The following is a 20,943-nucleotide window of genomic DNA, read 5'->3' on the forward strand; positions in this document are numbered from 1 at the left end:
TACGTTATCGGGTTCGAATGTGTTCCTTATCGTCTCCTAAAGGAACTTTGATTCACTGCCGACGAGGAAGATAGGCATTTAATGTGTCATTTCTAGAGTTGTATAATTTTCATTGGAAAGTTAAACTTCTTCGCAATGAAAAGAAAGAAATAAAGATTTTAAGTAGAATAAACCGTATATGGTCGGACATAGAGTCCCTGTCATTAATTCTGAATCTATTCTGACAAAAACTGATTCTTCAGTGAAGTGGAATATTTACAACGATTCAGTGTGAATAAAAAAAGGGAACATTTGCTTTCAATGATCCTGAGAGTAGGAGCAAAACATTTAAAAACAATGACAACGATCGATGTCTACATTCTCCTCACGTAGCAGCTTCATTTTCACGGCAGTCTATTTACACGAGATATCGCGAAGATACTAGCAGAAAGAAAGGGTGGTTACCGCTGTCACGATTTTCCAGCTGGCTCGACTGACTTTTTACGATTCCACCACCAGTCTCGGTGTTCTCCATTCGTGAAAATCACCGGGGGCGACCGATTCTATGATTGCTACCGTCGACCTATGCTACCGCAACGTTTCATGCGTTTCACGAGCTGCAAAAACGGAACGAGCCACGAAAAAAGGAAAACTGGGGGGGAAAAAAATAGAAGAAGCAGAGAGAAGAGAGTGGCGTATCGTCGAAGCTGAAAAAGGAGCGTCTCTGCGGTTAGCGAATCGTCGACCGAACTTTTTTTTTTTCGACGAAATATCAGAGAGAAATGGCTCTACCGTTGAATGCGCTCGAAAACCAGGACGTCACTAATAAAACATTCCCGATAGCTCTGTCAACAAAAAGAGAAGGAAAGTGAAAACGAATAAATTGACTTCGATTGAACAAGGTGTTAGATATCATCTAGTCTTTAGCAGTTATTCCGATTTCTAAACTCGCAATTCGTTGCGTACTGCATCATCTATTTGATATTTTACCTATGCAATTGCATGCAACACCAATTCGACGTCAAACGGTACGAACCACGGAAAATTATATTTACAAATTTTGGAAGAGCGCCAAATGGTTAGTGCTAGTGAGTTCCGCAATTGTCCCCTAACGAACAATTCGTTTCCAAATTTCTTGGATGAAATTACGATCACGATTCACCGCTAATAAACCGACCTGGTTAAATCGTGATTATGCCGAAATAACGATCGATAGAGTAACGAGCCAATCGTTCTTTCGTGGCAACAAACTCGTCGGAGGTTTTCAACGTACCCGCAAAACCACGCTCACCACCCCTGGGTATTTAACATTTTCCCCGTTCGTGACATAATCGGTAACTGCTCGTTGAATTTGAGGCTACGAATTAATGCGGCGAACGATGATCGATCGGCTGATGTTGATCGATAATCGCGAAACTGATACGATTCGATGGCAGCACGACACCGCCACGTTAACTGTCAATTTCGAAAACAGAGATAATCCCCTCTCGCCAACGCGCATGTAACAATTAAATTTTAGAAAAGTGTTTCGATACTGTATTGGATGACGTTGTGTCAAACACGTTTTGCAAAAAATTGTCGTACAGAAATGTAAGAAAATTTTCAAAAATATACTTTTATCACATTATAATATATTCTTGAAGAGTACCTGAAGAATACCTTTAGGAAATCACAAACTGACAGTTTTATACTCTCAGGAAATCCTGATCTCGTTTTTATATCTCGTTTCTCTTATTTCACAAGTTATCATTTCCTTTCTTTTTGTACCTTCTGCTTCTCTTTTTCAAATCACTTTTTTATTTAGTATTCGTTCGATCAGAGACAAGTGCAGACTAACCTTATCGAAGGGGTCTCCTGCATGAAACGAAGTTTTGTACTCCTTTTGACTGAGGATCCCTTTCTCGCGGTCCCAAGAGAATCTAACGTTTCATACACATTTATCTTCTGTTCCGTTTTCTGTTTTACGCTTTTGATATTTTGCGTGATCCCGATAACAGCTGTGCGAAATAAAAAAAAAATAGCGATCGCACACTTGACGTATCGTGTTCCTTTTCACAGAGGATATTTGATGAACAAAGCAAACGAAAAATGAAAAAGAATGTCAAGCTGTTCGTGTGACAGTGATCGTTGGTCAGATTTGGGTGACAAAATACAAATGAGAACGAGAGAAGATACGAATTTCAAGTACGGTTGACATTTTAGGAACCAAATCTTCAAATGATTTTATGCTCAGCCATTGTTTCAATGATTTTCTTCTGAATTATTGCAATGTCTTTAGGAAGGCTAGCTATCATTTGCTTGAGAAAATGTGAATTTTAATGAACTTCGGTAGGCTGATTTCCGTGAGAAGACGCAAAGCAAAAGAGACGAGTCAATTAACCAGAAATGCAAAGTAACTAGAACACCGTACATGTCCAGGGAAAGCATATATTTGATATTCGTATCCGGTTAACCGAGACTGTGTTCCCGGATTTAACGTCGATTTAGCGAGAAGGACACCGCAGAACAGCCGCGTAAAATGTAAATCGCGTCGTTTCTCGTCTCGATGCTCAACCGTTCCATGAGTTATCAATGATCGAAATAGAGTTTAGATATTCGAGAGATGACCTACATTCAGTTGCTGGATTCCACCAGGAATATTACGATTAACAACTTTGTAAAACGAAAGAATTATTTAGTTCCTCTTATCAACATTAAAAATAAATTCACTGCCACGCTCTGGTAAATTATATTACGTAAACTAGTACCTCGATTTTCTCATTAAAGTGTAAATAACCGGGAATGAACTTTATTAAAATGATAATTCTGCCCTTTTCAGCAAAGTTAGGATGTCTTAATTGCATTTTGGATGCCTCTACGATTTTCCTCAGACGTTTCAAAATCTTAATTAAGGCAATCGAGCTAAGGAGGATAGAATTACTAAAAGGTCGTTCAAAAATATGTAAAAGTGTCGTTTGTATAATACGAAATGGCACCATGAATCTTTCAAGATCCACGGTGAACCGTCGAAAGTTTCACCCCCGAATGATAGCTCGACGATGATAAAAAGGAACCATCCCTGATAAAATATGTCGGGACATGCCTTGCATATTAAATCATCCCGTCGTTCACGATACGCGTAGCTTTCGATATGAAACGTGTTATCCCGACACAGTTTTCAGTCAACTACATCTTATTTTTAAAGATATCTTTTTCATCCTGAACGATGAATATCATCTTCAAATAAAAAACATTTCTCTTTCTCAGTGTTATCATCCTTGAATAAGAAATATCTCACCTCTGATATTATCACTCTTAAGTAAAAGATACTTTTTTGCTCTTAACATTACCATTTTCAAATGAAAAATGTTTCTCGTTCTTTGTTATCTTAAGATTAAAATAATATCTCTCGCTTCTTACATTATCATCCTTAAATGCTAATACTTATTTAAAACACTCCATAGGTTAAGATGTTTCTACTTAATTTAATTGAGTGCACAAGAACATATTTACACAATACGAGTGGGCGAAGTGAAGCTTTGTTTATCACCACGCTGTAATAAAACGCTCGTTTTCGCAACATTCTATTGCGATTAACTGCAGTAATGTTACGCAAAAAATTGATCCTCGTCATTACGATTAAGGACAAAGCATCGTGTCAAGATAAGACTCACCTGCGATCAATGATCTCGCATTCCGGATCGATACGATTCTCGGGCTGAATGGAAAAAATAAAAGTACTCACCTGAAACAGAAAACAAAGAACAATTATGCAAATCACCTGATAATAAATCTGAAGATCACAATACAAAAACGTAACTAAATAAATTGTATATGTATGAAGAATATCAAATTTTTAATTAGAACTGCCGAGATTAAAATTGAAATTGTAAATTTTTACGACAACTTGTGTAAAATATTTCGTACGTTGAAATATGCAAACAGTGAGAATTAATGTTGCTTCACATTTAGAAACTCTGTTGAATATGTATTTCATACTTTTTCAGTACCGTTTTAATATTTGGTGCACCCTCATTAATCAGTTGCTCGTGATTACAAATTTTTTATCAAAATTATAGTACGCAAAGGCACACGAATTTGTGAATTTCAGTTGGCAAATGGTTCTTGAAGGACGTCTAATTTAGAACTCGGCACACATTCAATTAGTCAAACGTCAGAACCATCTGCAAGGTAGTGACAAACGTTCTAATATCTAAAAGGATTGATACATGCTAATAATTTAACGATCAACCAGATTTTCAACATGATTTCACAATGAAAACAGAATACGTGAGAGTTGTTTATCTGAATGAAATGAAGCGTACGTTTAAAACATACTCGTCAAAGAAGATCCTCGAAAATAAAAGACGACGAACACGTTATTATTTGAAATTAACCGTGTTTAAACGCGACACAACGAGCACGAGAAAGTCTGGCAGTAAATACAGAACAGACGGGAGAGAGGTTGTTTTAATTATTCCGTCGGTGCTTATGAATAAATATAAGCTCCAACTACGACACCAAAAACGTCTCTGGGAACGTGGCTAGGAGAACGTCACATGGTCCAGAGTGAAATAAAGTGAACCTTTGAAGGAAACATAATTTTCCTTTTGTAAATGAAGAAGCTCCGTTTACTCTGACAACTGTAACCAGCAGTGAACAACAATTTTAAAAAGGAATTATTTAATCGAACATGAAGCAATGTGTTGTATTTCTACTTATAAAAAAACTAGCAATTCTTGAGCATCCAAATTTCAGGGATTATAAAATGTAGTAAAAGATACGAATTTGTATAAAAAAATAACTACATAGCATATCGTAAACCTGGTATTATGACACCATAGTGTGATATAAAAGAAAAAGCATCAAAGGAACATCTTTGAGGGTCGTCTTTCTCTTTTTTCCCCTCTACACAGGTTCATCGAGGAACAGGATTTCGTTCGTCTCGAATTTAATCGTGGATTTCGACTGGCATCCTTGAACCGGAAATGTCTGAAGCGATAACCTGGATAGGATCTCGTAGAAGGGGTTGCAAGTGGAAATATTGTGAAAGCAGGAGAAAGACAGTCGTCGTCTCGTTTGCCTGACGGAACGGATAAAGGAGAAACGTTTCCAGGGATCTGGACCAGAATCAATCGAGTCGATCCAAAGGATACGGACATCCTCAAAGCGCCATCCGGTTGGCTGTCGTTTAATTTCTTTTGCGCCAGCCAATCTCTTCTGTAAATACAAAATCGTAGGAGACCGTTGCAAATTGAAAGGGGATCAGGAGCGCTCTGTTTATTCGCAGGATAAAACGCCACGAAAGGATAATGTATGTATCGAATCCGCGTTTCTCCATCGACAAAACTAGCGGCTAGGAGACTTTCGGGAGCTCTGTATCATCATCGCATGCCTGGAGATATCGAATCGAAGCCGCTCGACCGAGATAACTTCTGACTGCAACGACTAAGTTCTCTCGAATAAATGGTAGATTACGGTAGAAATCGGAATATACATATCGGGTCGGTATTAAAAGCTTCCGAGTTTCGTCCAGTTGGAATAACGATGGGCCGAATCGATTGTTTCTTGCTTGTTCCATTCATCGCTAGAGTTCCTTAATGACGAAACTTTCGATGGTTCTCGAGAGGGACGAAAAATGATACGAGCGAGCCTTTGCTCGTCGAAAATGCGATACTATTAAATGTTAAAGTCGGACAGTTGTTCGAGAGATAAGGGAAAGTCGTTTCTAGTAATAACAGACGGTAGATATGAAGTTAAGATAACGTGCAAGCTCTAAAGGGAATTCAGGGGAATATCTTCAATTTCTTGGATAAAAGTTTCCTGCGTTAGAGTTAAACGTTAAACTAGCTTCCCTTCTCCGCAGAGTACAGTTAATAATCAACGTTAAACTCAATATTTATACAATTGAAAGAGCTGTATTCATTTTAAAAATTATTTATCAAGTTTTAGACTTTTTTAAAGAATTATAGACTTTTCATTCAGCAGTGACACCGTTTGTCAAGTTGGTATTCAGGTAATAAACGAAGTCGATCCGCGATGGCGGATTTAACAAGAACCCAAAGGATTACCAGCATTTCAAAGAGGTGTGCAAACCAAGAGTCTCGGACTGACCGCAGAATCAGCTAATCCAGGGATTGATTGTTCCACCGTTCCTTCGAAGCATTTGTTGATCGACTTTATGCTTCACGTGCAATCTGTGTTATCCGTTCAAGTATCCTTCGGGATAAAGCGAGCATCGCAGGTTTGATTACCTGTTCGAGTATCGAGTTAAGCACATGCTAGTTGAGTGTTCTTATGAAGATCTTCACACGCGAAAACACGCATTAGACACACCCGTGTTCTTCGCTTACCGAGAGTGCTATAATTGCACCGTGTTCCATACTCGATCGGAGGACACTTAGACACAAAATTGATTTTACCTATCCTCGTTCTAATCAGAGCGTAGATACTAAGTTCGTTAATGTAAAAGCATGAGTTGTAAATTTATCGGGGAAAAGATCTACGACGAACATAAATGAAAATAACAATTTTAAAAAATGAGTGTTGCAGTAATAAATTTTGAAACTGCGCAAAAATCGAGGAAATGAAAAATCCAACTCTGCGAACATCGAAGCACGAAAAATCGTGCTGGTACTTTAGAGATTTGTATCGCCGCTTGGAAACCGCAGGAAGTGCACAGGTGGTAAGGACAAAGTTTATCGCTCACCCCAAAGTTTATCGCTCACTTCGTATGTATTTCACACAAGGCGCGCATTATATCAGTTTTTCCTGGGAAAACCGAACCGATAGGAACAATGGTATTCCGGCAATCACAGTTGGCACACGAGTAACAAATATTTATGTAGCTCTATCGATTCGAGGAAAACTGTTGTATCGTCGATATAAGTTACGACTGTCGAAGCACCCTTCTGCTTTTGTCGAAGGAAAAAATGATTAATCGACTGTTGAAGCAGGTTCACGATCTTTCATTTATCGCTCTATTGCTCTAACAGATTGAACTGTCCGATTCTGTGAAAGGTTCCTTTTCTCTTGAACCTAGTATTCGAAAAATGGTTGACTAGCTTATTATTCTTTTTCCAGTAATGTATTATTATTTATCGTGCTTTTATTAAAGCATTAGCAAAGAGAAAGTACATACTCCGAAGAGACACGAGGCTCGTCAGGAAAAATATCTCTGAATCGCTGAAGTTTGTCGAACGTTGGCTCTTTGAGTTTCGGTTTGATGGCCTTTGATAACGAAGATAAAATAACAGAGGAAAAGCTCGTAATATCCCGGATAACGAATTCTCATACTCATCGTGCTACGTGCTTTTCCACAAAGGAAGAAACTTTGTTCATTAAAACCACCTTTGTGTCATTGCGTACACACATTTCTTTCCATTTGGCGCGTAGGTCGATTTCAAAAATTCCCTTTGCGCGTGGCTGGGTCTAGAACGGAACAGTAGAACGCCTAGCAGAAATTAAAAGCTCGAAGGGTATTTTACTGGAGAAATTACGAGGAGCAGAAAACTGTACAAAAGTATGCAAATTCTTGGCGAGAAGCTTGCGAACGGAGGATCAAGCGGCGACGATTTTCTTTGGGATTTCTGGCATCCTCTTGAAAAATTCGAGGAACAGACAAAGCGATCCTCTTATTCTGTATTCTATGGACTGCGATGTAACGTTAAAAACACTCGAAGGAGTGGCTTAAGCTTTCCATCTGCTCGTTCGCGGTGATACCACTTGCCTATGGATAAGTTTCAAGTAGACTTCCATAGGTAGACATTCATAAAACAAAGGAATACTGAATTGAAAATTATTCTCCTTCCCTTTTGACAATTCTTAAGCACCTTTGCTTTACAATTCGTTTTCAAGTAAACATACTCGTTGGGAACGTACCAAGTAGAAAAATATTTTTAATTACTGATTGAGTTCCTATAATGCCATAGTAGGTATAAAAAAAACAGATTTCTAGAAGATAATTTCATGATATTAAGATGTAAAATGGGATATTTTCACAAGAGGTAAAAAGCCTTGCTGAAACAACAGCCACAACGATGAATACTATAGAAGAGAACGCAGGCCACCTGCTGATAAAGCAGGTTACCAAAGGGAAAGGGGCAGATGTACCATGAATATTTCAACCCCCGTAAGTGTCTCTCGCCACGACTGTTGAAACTGTTTCAAGTTTAACGAGGCATTTGAAGGTTCAGCTCCTCTCACCTTTACCATCTACGCTCGATAAGGTTATTCTTTAAATCCGATGCGTGCGCGACTACCCCTAACGCGTAAAACATCCATTTCCTAATATATAAAACATGTATGGAAGAATATGAAACGCCGATACGTATGATGAATCGTAAAACTGGAGATAAAAATTTTAAAAGCTGATTTATAAAATGTACGTGTCAGGTATTCAGCCTGTTGCTCGGAAGCACGGCATTGAAATGAAAATTAATTGCCTTATTTTTATTTTAAGGATGACTGCCCAGAGTTTCGATTAAAAAAATGAAACCATCACTTGAGTGTCTAATTATTTAACTACAAGATAAACCTATTGTTGTGCACTCAAAACGCTTCCAGATATTTTTCAGCGAAAACTGGAACAATTAAATCCTTTCGTTTCTTCTCGTGTTTACCAGAACTTACGAGATCTCGCTTGAGGGTTCGAGGACTGAAGACCATCATGCGCCTCTGTTTCTTGATGAGTTTACTGAGCCTCTGCGTTCTCTGGGCGCAAGTTAGAGGCTTTCCGGGGACATGAAAGTCATCCTCTTCCAGCTCATCTTCGAAATCCTCGACGCTCTTTTCGAGCGGTGGACTCTGCCTGGGTGTCACGGTGCTCAATGGCACCGCTTTGGCGATCAAACTTTCGCTTCTCACGCTCCACGTAGACGCGCCGTACTTCTTCATGTTCATCAGATCGCCTATGCTTCCTCTCACGTATATATTACCCAGCTGAAGATTCGTTCTCGACAGGGCTGGCGAGTGTGGAAGCGACTCGGAACATTTCTCCGTCGATCTCACCACGTCTGGGAGGATCGGTTTGCTTTGAAGCTTGTCCAAATCCGACAAAGAGGATCCTCGTCGTATTCTCGGCTGCATTAGCTGATTCTTCTTGGCTATTCGTTCTTTCTCGCGATTCACGCTCTTGGAAGACAACGAGGATTTCATGGCGAATAAGCCGGCCTTTAATGGGAACAACAAGGCCCATTCGGTCGATTTCTCACGAGTCTCCATTTTGTAAAATACACCTATCAAGGTCTTTAAAAGGATCTTACAAAAATATCGAGTAACAGTTACGGCAAATGATGTCGAGAATAGGTGCTCAATAAATTCTAGGAAATTCCATGTCACGTTGATGAAAGTCAACCCCGTGGCCACGCGGAAGGCAGCATTATCCGCACGATACAGCCACGTCCGGTCTGCAGTTTAAACCCTTCCGGTCAGTTGTTATCAGACTTCGGAAGCTACAATTTCTAGTGCGCTTTCCGTGTTCGATAAATTTTACAACAAATTTCTTCTTTAACAACGGGCAACATTCAAATGATTAAACTTCACCATCGTACGACACTTCAGTTCACCCTGACGAAAGATCCAACCAAATTGTTCCTTCGCCCATTTATTGATCACAAATTACCCGTTAACTACTCGTCCGACGACAGGTGATTTTTCGTTCGCAAAACAAGGATGAAACGCGGTTAACAGTGGCGAAAAACATCCTGCTTCGAGGAAGAACACGAACAAACTCTGACAGATCGTGCGGGAATTAAGGCAGAGGAGGTGGTCAGCTCCTGACTGACGGACCTCTTGGTGATATTTTCACTTAAGTTAACACGACCCCCCGTGCAGATGTACCCTTTGCGGCAGCTATCGACAACACTTCCGTCTAATAAAAGCCTAATAACGATCGATACAGTGGCTACAGCTTTCGCTTGCTTTCCCCTGGCCTGCCCGTCGATTCTTTCACGCGTTTCGACTGCCCTACGTCTGTCCAGAATCGTGGAAACAAAACAGATTCCTCGATCAGACTGGACGGTTTTTTATATTTTCCATCGTATCGCGTCGCTCGACGTCCGGTAAACTAATACGATACTGACGAACTCGTTCGTTCGCAATGACAAGTGGCAACGATGATAACGAAATGGAGGGAGGGAAAACCTTGACGGCGAAGGTGATACCACTAACTCTGCACGCTGCCCAACCGACATACGGGTTTCCGATTGCGGTTTGGCCTACATAGATATCGTCGCCTTAATAAGTCCTATCGCGAAGAAAATGTCACTTTACTTTCTATGGGGTAAAGGAACGTGTTGCCAAATTTTAAAAGTGTACTAAAAGAGAAATATCCTCAGGAACTCATGCTTTATCTCCTATCAAAGACATGGCAGATTTTTATGAAAATGCATATCACAGAGAAACTTATCGGATGATCCATCGTCTTTTTCCGTAAAAAGAAAATCGCAAAGATCAGCCGTCCAGAAGGTTAGCGCAAAAAGTAGCCGAACAAAAGAGAGCCAACTAAAACGCAGACCTAGCGTGGCTGGAGGGTAGAAAAGCGCAGTTTTATGCGAATAATAAAACACTGCTAGTAAGGAAATTTATCAGACATAAGGTAATGCCTCGTGATTCGTCGAGTCTGGAAACGGTCACGGATAAAAACGTTTCTACACGTGAAAGCCGTTTCAGCGGTTCGTACAGAATAAGGTATAACGGTAACGGACGCGGACGTCTGTGAGCTCTTGCAAATCGCTTCAGTCAAACGGTTACAGCCAACAAAAAGCCTCGTCTCCCGTAAAGCTTTTCAGATAAACGATTTCCCTTGTTATTCCTTGCAGCAGCAAAATATAGGATAAACATAAAGGACACTCGGTAGCTGAATATTATAGTCCGTGAAATAATCTCAAAGTCCAAGAAACCTCTTAATCCGTCGTTTATTAAAAAATTTAAAAATATTTCATGAGAAGACAGATGCTCGGGATAGTAATGGGATTAACATGGACTAAAAATACGTTGAATTTTCAGAGAGAAATTTCATGAAAAATCTGTTCGAGATAAAAATGAATGGACACGGATTAAAAATACGTTGAATTTTCAGAGAGAAATTTCCCGAATGACGGATGAACGTTATTTCAAATTATCAAGCAAATCAGCTTCAGTTATTTCCCGGAATAATGATTATTCTCGATCGTTCTTCCTATGTAGATACGCAAGGGGAATGAGTAATATGCAGTTGAAGTAGTAAGTGAAGTAATTTCACTTCGGTGAAGTTAGCTGAAATTTCAATTATCGCTTCTGCCAAGCTTTTGATCTACAATTGCTTCTATAGGTGTTACGTACAAATGCATTCAAATGCATTCAATCCATTACAAGGCAGTCTGACTATAAATGAATTGAACTGGTTACAAACTGCTAAGGTACTTTTCAAAAGTTTTTGTAACGAGTTTTTTTCAATGAACAAGAGAGAAAACAAAGTGCTACCTATGAGTAACGTGAGAGACAACGTGTTAAAATAATTAACAAACGAATTATTTATTAGACGTCAGCGTCACGAAGAGAGCACAGCAGTGAAGGGGGTTAACTGTAACATTCCATATTCAATGCAATCAACCCCTGTGCTTTCGTATCCCCGACAGCTCGAGCCTTTTGTACGTCAAAATTATCTCATTCCAGCCATCCAAAACGAAATTACACCGGCCTCGATTTTACAATTAAATCTTTGATTAAACGCAACGTTGATGAACGCGGGTCCAAGCGTAACATTGACGTAAACGTTTTGCATCTTCGTGATCGATTCGTAGAAAATGCAAATTGTATATTCGCAGTAGGTACAACTGCGGCAATTCAAAGCTGGCTGATTCCGGTGCAATTTTGAGAGCCGGACTTGCGAGAGCAAACAGTAGTGTCGCAGTGGGCCAACTTCGTCCCACCTTGTTGGTTCTACGAATTTACATTTTCCATTGTGGTGGTGAATTTCTCTAGTAGTATACAAGGTGCTTCAGAAATAGCTGACTTTAAACGATTTTTACTTGAAACTGATTGAAATTTATTTTAATGAAGTGCAGTTGCCAGAGTCTGTCGTAGACAAAAATTATTTGATTTTGCAATGAGTAGAATGCACTTTTAAAATTTGACAATTTTATTTCTGAAACAGCCTGTATATTTAAGCAGAATTCCGACTCCCAGGAGCGCGTCAGGTGCGTACTTAGGGCGCCACGATCGGGCGACAAGGTTGCGTTAATGGAAGTTTCGTGTCACCGGTTGTTAATCCACGTTCGCGATTCTGACGAGCGACGTATTTTCAAGGTAACAAGGCAGCCGGGTAGACTCACATTTTATTTCAGCCAAGGTTTTCTTTCGAGGCTTAATTTCAAAAAACTTTTCTTCTTCGCCGTGTTTCCAGACGACCGGGAATAAACAGTATTGCATTCGCTATCGCATACTTCTCTTTTGTGTATATGTGCAAGTGTACATGTGCATAATCTCGTATTTCTTCCCGTTAATGAACATTCATTGTACGTTTACAATAGCTCGCGAAGATAACGGCTCGGCTATTGTTTCCAACGCGATATCGCGACATATTGCTCGTAATTTATGTGTTCGTGCGTTTCTGCTTTCTGGGACGTGCGTAACATTCTCAAACCAATGATCTTTTGAAATAATCAAAGGAAATTCCGATTTTCAATTTAATTAAATTTCAAAATTTATTAGCGAACTGTATCTCATTTCATTTAAGGATTCTGACTGTTGCAGACTATGAAATTCATTCGCACTGTTTGCATAATTCATTAAGTTTCTTAGTACTTTGTTTAAAATTTCGTAAAACGAAACCTACTCGTCTTATTAACTTATCTGAATCGTTCTCAAATGATTCAGATTTACTTCAAAACCTATCCTACGATCCAGGGGCAAAGATCAACAAACTCGTGGCGACCTTCTAAATCAACAATCAGTGACAATGTACACAGGCGATAAACTACAGAACCCGTAGGTGCAGTCTATAAAATGACAATTGTACGTGACGAATCGGTACAACGCGAAGGTAATGACTGACAAGGCCATTGTTGTATCAACGAAGGACTAAGTAGAAAAATGCGGGTCGCCGGCATTCAAAGCCGCATTTTTCGGAAGGTCGCCAGTGAGGTCGTTGACTAGCTTTACGATGAAAGGGATAGTTATTTTCTTTCCTCCTCGACAAACTGATTTTAATAATTATTCGAACTGATAGAGATTACTCACCCGTAACTGCATGACGATTTGGTTGTACGCCCAATGCCATCGTTGTCTGGCTGTCATTTCCGGTCGTTCCTTTAGCTGGGTAGGCACAGGTGCAGCACCGACCATCTCGAGAAGTTCCTCGTCAGGTGGTGGTTCGGGTGGACTCCTCGGTGGAGTGTCCATCTGAACACTTTCTTCCAAGGATGCTTGTTTCGTTATACTCCCTGTGGATGAACAATTGAAAACTTGACTGCATCGTTCTAATATTTAGTAGACCGCCATCCGCTTCGTGGCTGATATACTGGAGCGAAGCGATTGATTTACAGTAAAAGTTACTTTAACAGAGTTGGGACACAATATAGCAATTAAAAATACTGTTTAATTGTTGATAATGTGGCGGAACACAAATTCAAAGAACACAATTTCTCTCATAGACTTAACATGGGTATCGGTTTTTGTGACCATTCCTCAAAGACACCACCGATCTCTGATTTTATTCTATATAAACACTCACAGTGACCACTGTGATCGGTTTGCAAAGAATGGTCAAAATTGATATTCTAGTTTTTGAGTTAAAAAGTCAGAAAAAAATTCCTACTAGTCATTTAATAGCGGAGCTTCGCTCCAATCATATAATTAAAATGATAACGTATTGAAAGGTAGACTTACCACGTGGACTTTCAGTGTGCGACATCGGAGGTGATGTTTTGTAGGCATCCACCAACGAGCCCTCTCGAGAGCCACGAATCATTGCTTCATCTGCTCGTTCGTACCTTCGTATAGAAAATATTAAAATCATTAGATATATCGACAAAACTTAAAATGTAATTCTAATTCTTAGTAGTCACCTTTCAAGAGGTTCGTCCCTCATCTTGTAATCATCGTTCACAGCGTTACTTATACCGACTTCCGGCTCCTCTATCGAGTCCTGGTCTTTGAAATAGCCACGCTGATAACTCTCAGCTCTAGAGATAGGCTGTGGAGCGGTGAAATTCTGTCCATAACTACCTCTCTTCTGATAAGAGTCTGTTCTCGTTAAGGGCGGTTTGAAGCTTTCTTGGGTGGTCGAAGAGAAAGAATCTTTTCTCGTCGGCTGAGCATACGAACTCCTTCTACTGTACGATTCTTCAGGGAAATGATCGGAAGCATAAGAATCGCCTCTGGTCAGTTTCGGTTTCTGTGAGTGCTGACTATGCTGAGAAGAATGCTGACTGAGTTGGCTCTGATGCGACAGCTGCGAGTCCTTCCTTTGCGGCTCCTTCGGAATGATTTCTGGATACTCTTCGTCTTCTATCACCTCTTCTTGATAGGATTCGGCTCTAGTTAAACGTTTCCCATTTGCTGTGGTCGTAGGGTGCACCATTGCCGTCACTGTCATACTGGGTGGAACGTGATTGGGTGTGACGTGATTGACCATCGTTGTCGAAGGCTGCACCGTACTTTGCGGGGACTCGGTCAAAGTAGGGGCAGCAGGACTGGAGTCACCAGCTGTTGAATAGTCGCTGATTACTTTCTTCTGCGGTATGCTACTAATTGAACTCACGGCAGTTTCGATGGACTCCTTCAGTTCGTCGTCCCTAGATTCCAAAGAATCGGTATTCTGTTGGACTAGCGGACTAGCGTCGCGTTTCTCGAGTTTCTTTCTTCTCGACAGACCAGTCGACGATAAATCCTGACTTTCTTGGGAAGTGAAATAATAATCTGATTCGCTTGACTGATATCCATTCGGTCTGGTCTGACCTCTCGGAGTAGTTACCGATAACTCTGGAACCTCGCTTGATCTCCTCTCCGTACTAGCAGATGGACTGTCTTTGTAACGTTCCTCGAATGATCCTGGATAAGAATCGTGATAAGACTCTTCGTATTGATCAGGATAGTCTTGGTATTGTTCCTCGTACTCGTTCTTGTACGTTGTAGTGACGGTTTCTTCTTTAGTGTACGGCGTTTGATAATCAACATAGTCTTTCTGGGGTTTACTATAAGCGTCTTCGTAATTACTCTGTGACGTAATGGGTACTTGATTGTAGGTGTCTTGAGTATAGGTATCCTGGGGGTATGTTTCCTGATTATACGTACCCTGATTGTACGTTTCTTGGTTGTAAGTGTCCTGAATATATGTACCTTGGTTGTAAGTGTCCTGTTTATAAGTATCCTCTTTGTAAGTGTCCGGTTTGTAAGTTTCTTGATTGTAAGTATCCTGCTTGTAAGTTTCTTGATTGTAAGTGCCCTGATTGTACGTATCCTGATCGTAAACTTCCGTCTTATATGTCTCCTGATTGTACGTGTCTGGATAGGATTTCTGATAACCTGTCGACGTATTTATATTGTACTGAGAATCGTATTGATCTTGTTGATACTGATTATAGGTATTTGTCACGTTGTTTTGGTCGTATACGCTCGACGGTACGGACACGCTGTAATCCTCGTATTGCTCCTGATACGTATCTTCTTTGTAAGGATGCACTTTCGTTCTGTCTTGATACTGTACGTTGTTCTTATCGAAGCCCATCACCTGATAATTATCATCGATTATCATATCTCTGCTGGTTTTTCTGTATTGATCGTTCGGTTGGCTAGTGTACTGATCGTTCGGTTGGCTCGCGTTTGGATATGTCATGTCCTGATACGTATCCTGATAAACCTGAGTGTTTTGTTCCACGTAAGGCTTTTGATACTCGTCCTTGTACGAGTTCTGTAAATACGTTTGATCGTACGTATCCTGTGTCTGTGGCTCTTGATACGAACGACCATAATGGTCATCGACCTGGGGCGTGTAACTGGACCCATATTGACTATCCTCAGCGTATTGAGTTTTACCAGGCACGTGCATCTGGTCGTAACCACTTTGCTCGCTATATATACTGTCAATGTAGGTATCCTGAGGTAAGTTATCTTGGCTGCGATAAGCGTAATTATAGTCCTCGTTGTAGTCAGACTTGTAGTAGCTCTCCTCGGAAGGAGTTCTAGTCTTTGGCAGTTGCCTGCTCGGTGTAGCAGGTAAGGAGGCAAGCTTACGATTGATAACAACATTGCTTGGCGTTGTTGGTGTCGGAGGTAGTTTCTTTCCTGTTCCTTCTGTACGAGACGAAGGTCGTTGCTGTGGTTGAAGCGGTTTCCTACGACGAGTACTGTGACTACTGCGAAGCAAACACAACCACACGTGTTTCACGTTTGTTTTGCTAAACATTGCTTACGAACAGAAACGAAGGAAGGCGAACTGATTGTTGTAATACCTGTAATTGAGTTCCTCCGATTCATAGCTGCGCTGTCTGGTAACTGTTGGTCTATAATCGGGTCGATGAATACCAATACTAGATGCAGGCCTCTGTGGAAGCGTTTTCCTATTCCTTTTATTTTCGTAATAGGTACTACTTCCTAGATACCATTTCCCTCCACTATCCCATTGTCTGTCCTCGTCATCTTGACCGTACCTACTGACATATCGAACATCGAAGAATTAAAACCAGAAAAGGATCAATGCACGTATCGAAATAGATATCCGGTACAATTCGAAACACTTACCTTTCATCTTGATAGCCGTATCCTGTGATGCTATCGTAGTACTCATTGTATCTGATATCCGTCTGGCATTCCGGATACGTGGCACTCATTTTCCCTACTCTTCCGTCGCTGCTATATCCATCGGTATAATAAGAGTGGTCGTCGTATAAAGTCATCTGTCTTTCCAAAGACGGTCTTCTATGAGGGGCTGTTTACGTACACAATAGAAAAAGAAAAGCATGTTACAATCTTCTCTTGTCGTTTCTTACACGTGTACAAGAAAAGAACGTGATTCGTGTTGCTTTTACATGGAACAAAAGCAGTCACGTATTCGTTCTTGTTCAGAAAACAAGGGGAAGGAGGGAATATTCGTGCCGTACACCGGGGGGATAATATCATACCTCTTCGCCTGGAGGAGCTCGTAGTGGTACTCGGATAGTACTCGGTATCGCTGTAGATCCTCGTTTCGTCGAGTCTCGTGCCGTGATAGTCATAACCCTCGCTGTACCAGCCGTCTTGGCTGAAATCATGGAACAACGATGAAGGAAAATCGCAATAATCGCGAGAGATAGAAGCGGAGATGAAATGACCCGCGTGAAATGACAACGTTTCCTTGGGAAACGAGCGATACGCTTTGTTAAAAGACATTTCCAACGATCTCCTCGACTATCGTAGCACCGCTAACTGCGCCATGCAACTACCTGTGGATGCTCAATGCATTCTTCATAACCCATTGAACGTAAACTATTACCCTAACATACGATAATTTTCTTTGTATAATTTTCTCTATCCTACGAAACTCTTAATGGACTATCGTACTTTCTTGTCTCTTCGTGAAACGAGTTCGAAAAATATTGAAAAAGATTTAGGTAATCGAGAAGCTAAAACTATTTTCTGTGATAGACTATACATGTCTGTGTGCACTGTTGTTGCTGTGAAATATAACACTTGACTATATCAGTGACGGACAAATGAGAAAGCAAAATGCTAAATGAAAGACATATGTGAAATATGCGATGAAAATCGTAGAACTTTCTCACGAAACCATTGGGGTACTCGTTTCGTACCTGTCCTCGTAATCCCACGTGTGCTTCCGTCTTCTAAATCAGGCAAAGAAAAAAGAAAGAATAAACGATTTGTTCCTCGGACATGTCGCGATACACGATCAGGGTCGTACAAATTTTCTCGAATTGAATTCATTTAATATATCAGTCAGATATCCTTCTCAATGCACGACCCTGTTAATTGGAGTTACTTGATTCAAGTTATAATTTCTCAATACAACAGCAGCAGCAGAAGAGAAAGAGACAGATAAGGAGAAGAAGAAGAAGAAAAAAGAGAAAGAATGAAAGAAGTTACTAATTGTTGTAGTTGAAGTAATTTATCAAAGGAAGAAGTATTGCTGTAAGGACTTGTAACGTGTTCGTACTCTATACCGATTTCGTGTGTAGTATATTTGTGTTTTAAGGCTGGGTAAATGTCAAATACCTGTACTCCTTATAGTGTCTTGGTCTACTATTGTAGAAGAGTGGCTCGGAAGATTCTGAAGCGTGCTGAGACTGAGAATACCTTTGCGGTGGACCTTCTTCTGGGTATGGTTCGTCGTATCGTGGACTGTGGCCTGATCCACCGTAATTTCCGTAATTGCTTGGAGCTAGTCTTCCTCCAACTGTGGCTGGAATCTGATAGCACACGAAATTAATGACGCATCGATCCCGAGGAACACGTTTCTTCAGGGAATTACAACTATACGCTACGAACTAACGCTAACTTGTAATTTCTATCTATCGTCGAACGTCAATACGGTCAAATAAAATTTGTATTTTATAATATTTGAAATCTGTCGAGTTGCGTCAACTTTTCGATTTGATTTTCACAATACGATGTTTCGTAATTAACAAACAGAGGCAATGGAAGTATCGATCAAGCAATACCTGATGATCGTCCCTCTCGTAGCTATTTTCTCTCGAGGTCTCGAGAGATCTTTGAGGGGTAGCCAATTGGTTGGCAGCGGTACGAAACTGCGAAGCCGAGCTGTTTGCGCCCTGTCCGCCTACTGGATAATTCAGGTCTGACGTATAGTCCGAATCCTCTGAGTAACCCGCTGAAAGGCAATTCCGAATTTAATGTTCTTCACAGGACAGGGGAAATATTTTATTTCGAAACAATCGTCAGGCTCGCATCTCTCAGAAACAAAGGTTTCGATGCAAAGAATCATGTAAATTCACTAGCTCGTGCGATTCAAAATCACTCTCCTTATATATGTGGGTTAATTAAATTCGAAGCAAAACAGTTTCCCTTGCGAATAAAATTAAATATACGATGCAGAGATAAATTTGCTAAAAATATATCACGATTCCCTAAGGACGATCAAATTGTCCAAGTTGTATCGAGAATGAACCACGATGAGTTTCTATCTTCTCTTTGTTTTTTTGTTTTTTTTTTATTCACAGTAAAAATCGACACATTACGAATTAAAAAGAAAAAACGTAATCGTAATTCCACGAAACACGTTGCTCGCGAATAATTTCGAAGGTTCACCGAAACGGAAAATTGGTCGATATTGGACGAATCCAAAAAATTGAAAGAGTGCACTAACGGGGGAGAGAAACGATTGATGTCCATGCGATATGTTCGTTCGTCTCGTGGATATATGTTTGATATGTTTCAAGAATTCTTTTGTTCAGGGAACGACAGAGATCCACAGAACAAGGAGAAAAAAAATACAGGTAGATCGATAAGTTCTTCTACATAGAAAGAAAGAAACGGAGAAAAGATGTTAATTGTTTAAGTATTATCATGCCGGGGATGCGATGATCCAATGATAGCTGGTTGATAGATTGGTCTTTGAACAAGGGTTGACATTTGAAGGGGTAAGTTACCGACGATGCTCGATGGTCGATAACCACAATAGGGGTGGCGTTTCGATTCTGCTTATTAGATGAAAATACCCCACGTGCACACTCCGTGGATAATGCAATTGCAACTGCATAAAGCGCTGTTATGGTCGCTGATCGTAGAGAAAAACTAGCATTACGTCGAATCGATTTTTAGGCGAAAAGCTGGCAGCGGAAAATCCTCTGCTAGCTGTTCGGGAATAGCGTTCCAACGAATTCGTTCTGAATACCAAGAATAAAAGCTTCTATGAGAGACAGAGAGAGCTGTAATCGTTACGACTACACGAACTACTTGAAATTCTAGTTACACTTGTGTATACGTTAATTTATCATTACAGTTGACCCTTGAACAATGTGAAAATTGGTGAACAACGTGGTGCTACTATATTCTTCTAACAAAATAAGTTAAGAAAGAAATATTCAAGTGTCAACTGTACGTTACACGTGTGTCAATTATGTCATAAATGACAGGTGAAATTAGGGGAAGCAACGACTGCGTTAGCGAATCGATTCAAGTATAAGAATTGATCGGGAACGTTCCTCTCGTATCTCGGAGAAGTCATTCGAATAAAACAGCAGCCACTTAAACAGTGACTTGGCGAGTACTTACAGTGGCCTATATTGTACAATATCTGTCGTCGTGCCTGTTCGGCTCTTGCTTCCTGGTCCATCATGTTGTTCAGCATTTCCAGCTTCCTCTGCAGATCCGCCGCCTCCGTGTTCTCAGGGTCTTTCGGAAAGATAGACATCGGTGGGGAAATGGTTAATCGCGACTCTCGAGGATATCTACTCTCTCTAATTCTGCATCGATTACTTTTACAGGTATTTGGATAAGGAAACGAGGAGGCCGTCTCTCCTCGATTCGCGTATATCGGTGCTACATCCCTTTTCGTTTTAATAGACTCACGGTTAGAAGAGATTTTTAATGTTATTTTAAAAGAAAACTCGCATTACGCGTTCTTCGCGCGGTTATAAAGCGGCGTACACGTTGCTTGACACTTGCACCGTAAAAAAACCTTCGCGAATTGCGCTCGAAAAGCGTTTTAATCATTTTGTAATAACTTTTTTATGATTGGAATTTCGCTTTTGAAAGGAGTTCCTTCGACGCGTTGAATTGCACCGGGGTCGTAAGAAAGTAAACCCTGACCTAAACCTATGAAAGGTTGCAGTATTTTTGTAGCAGCTGATTAGATTAGAGTTTTAAATAAATTTCACGAAGTTTGTTGAATATCCACGAAACGATCTACAACGATAAGCGATAAGTGTTACGATTAGCGAATTAAGTGCCATACCTTTGATACTCTGAAAAGTTCTCGCATAATTAGCGCACGTCGCCGAGCAATTTACAGTGAACCGTAATTATATGGTGTGCAAGGCATCCTAAGCC

The 20,943-nt window shown here is 40.4% G+C and overlaps 1 protein-coding gene across 12 annotated transcripts in view; it reads right to left on the minus strand.

Moving 5' to 3' along the window:
- Positions 1 to 20,943, minus strand: part of unc-13 — a 187,623-nt gene that overhangs the window by 118,783 nt on the left and 47,897 nt on the right. For 7 of the 12 annotated variants that reach the window (XM_076690618.1, XM_076690623.1, XM_076690621.1 and 4 more), the window contains 10 exons: positions 20,167 to 20,286; positions 18,594 to 18,763; positions 18,148 to 18,341; positions 17,727 to 17,759; positions 17,061 to 17,179; positions 16,681 to 16,867; positions 16,392 to 16,592; positions 14,007 to 16,295; positions 13,828 to 13,931; positions 13,180 to 13,382 (listed from right to left, as the gene is read on the minus strand). In XM_076690618.1, coding sequence (XP_076546733.1) covers positions 13,180 to 13,382; positions 13,828 to 13,931; positions 14,007 to 16,295; positions 16,392 to 16,592; positions 16,681 to 16,867; positions 17,061 to 17,179; positions 17,727 to 17,759; positions 18,148 to 18,341; positions 18,594 to 18,763; positions 20,167 to 20,286 — 3,620 coding nt within the window. The remainder of the gene's footprint in view (positions 1 to 13,179; positions 13,383 to 13,827; positions 13,932 to 14,006; positions 16,296 to 16,391; positions 16,593 to 16,680; positions 16,868 to 17,060; positions 17,180 to 17,726; positions 17,760 to 18,147; positions 18,342 to 18,593; positions 18,764 to 20,166; positions 20,287 to 20,943) is intronic. The other 5 variants (XM_076690625.1, XM_076690617.1, XM_076690624.1 and 2 more) reach the window with 3 other exon arrangements.

Source organism: Osmia lignaria, chromosome 10 (assembly GCF_051020975.1).
Source record: "Osmia lignaria lignaria isolate PbOS001 chromosome 10, iyOsmLign1, whole genome shotgun sequence".
NCBI classification, from domain to species: Eukaryota; Metazoa; Arthropoda; class Insecta; order Hymenoptera; family Megachilidae; genus Osmia; species Osmia lignaria.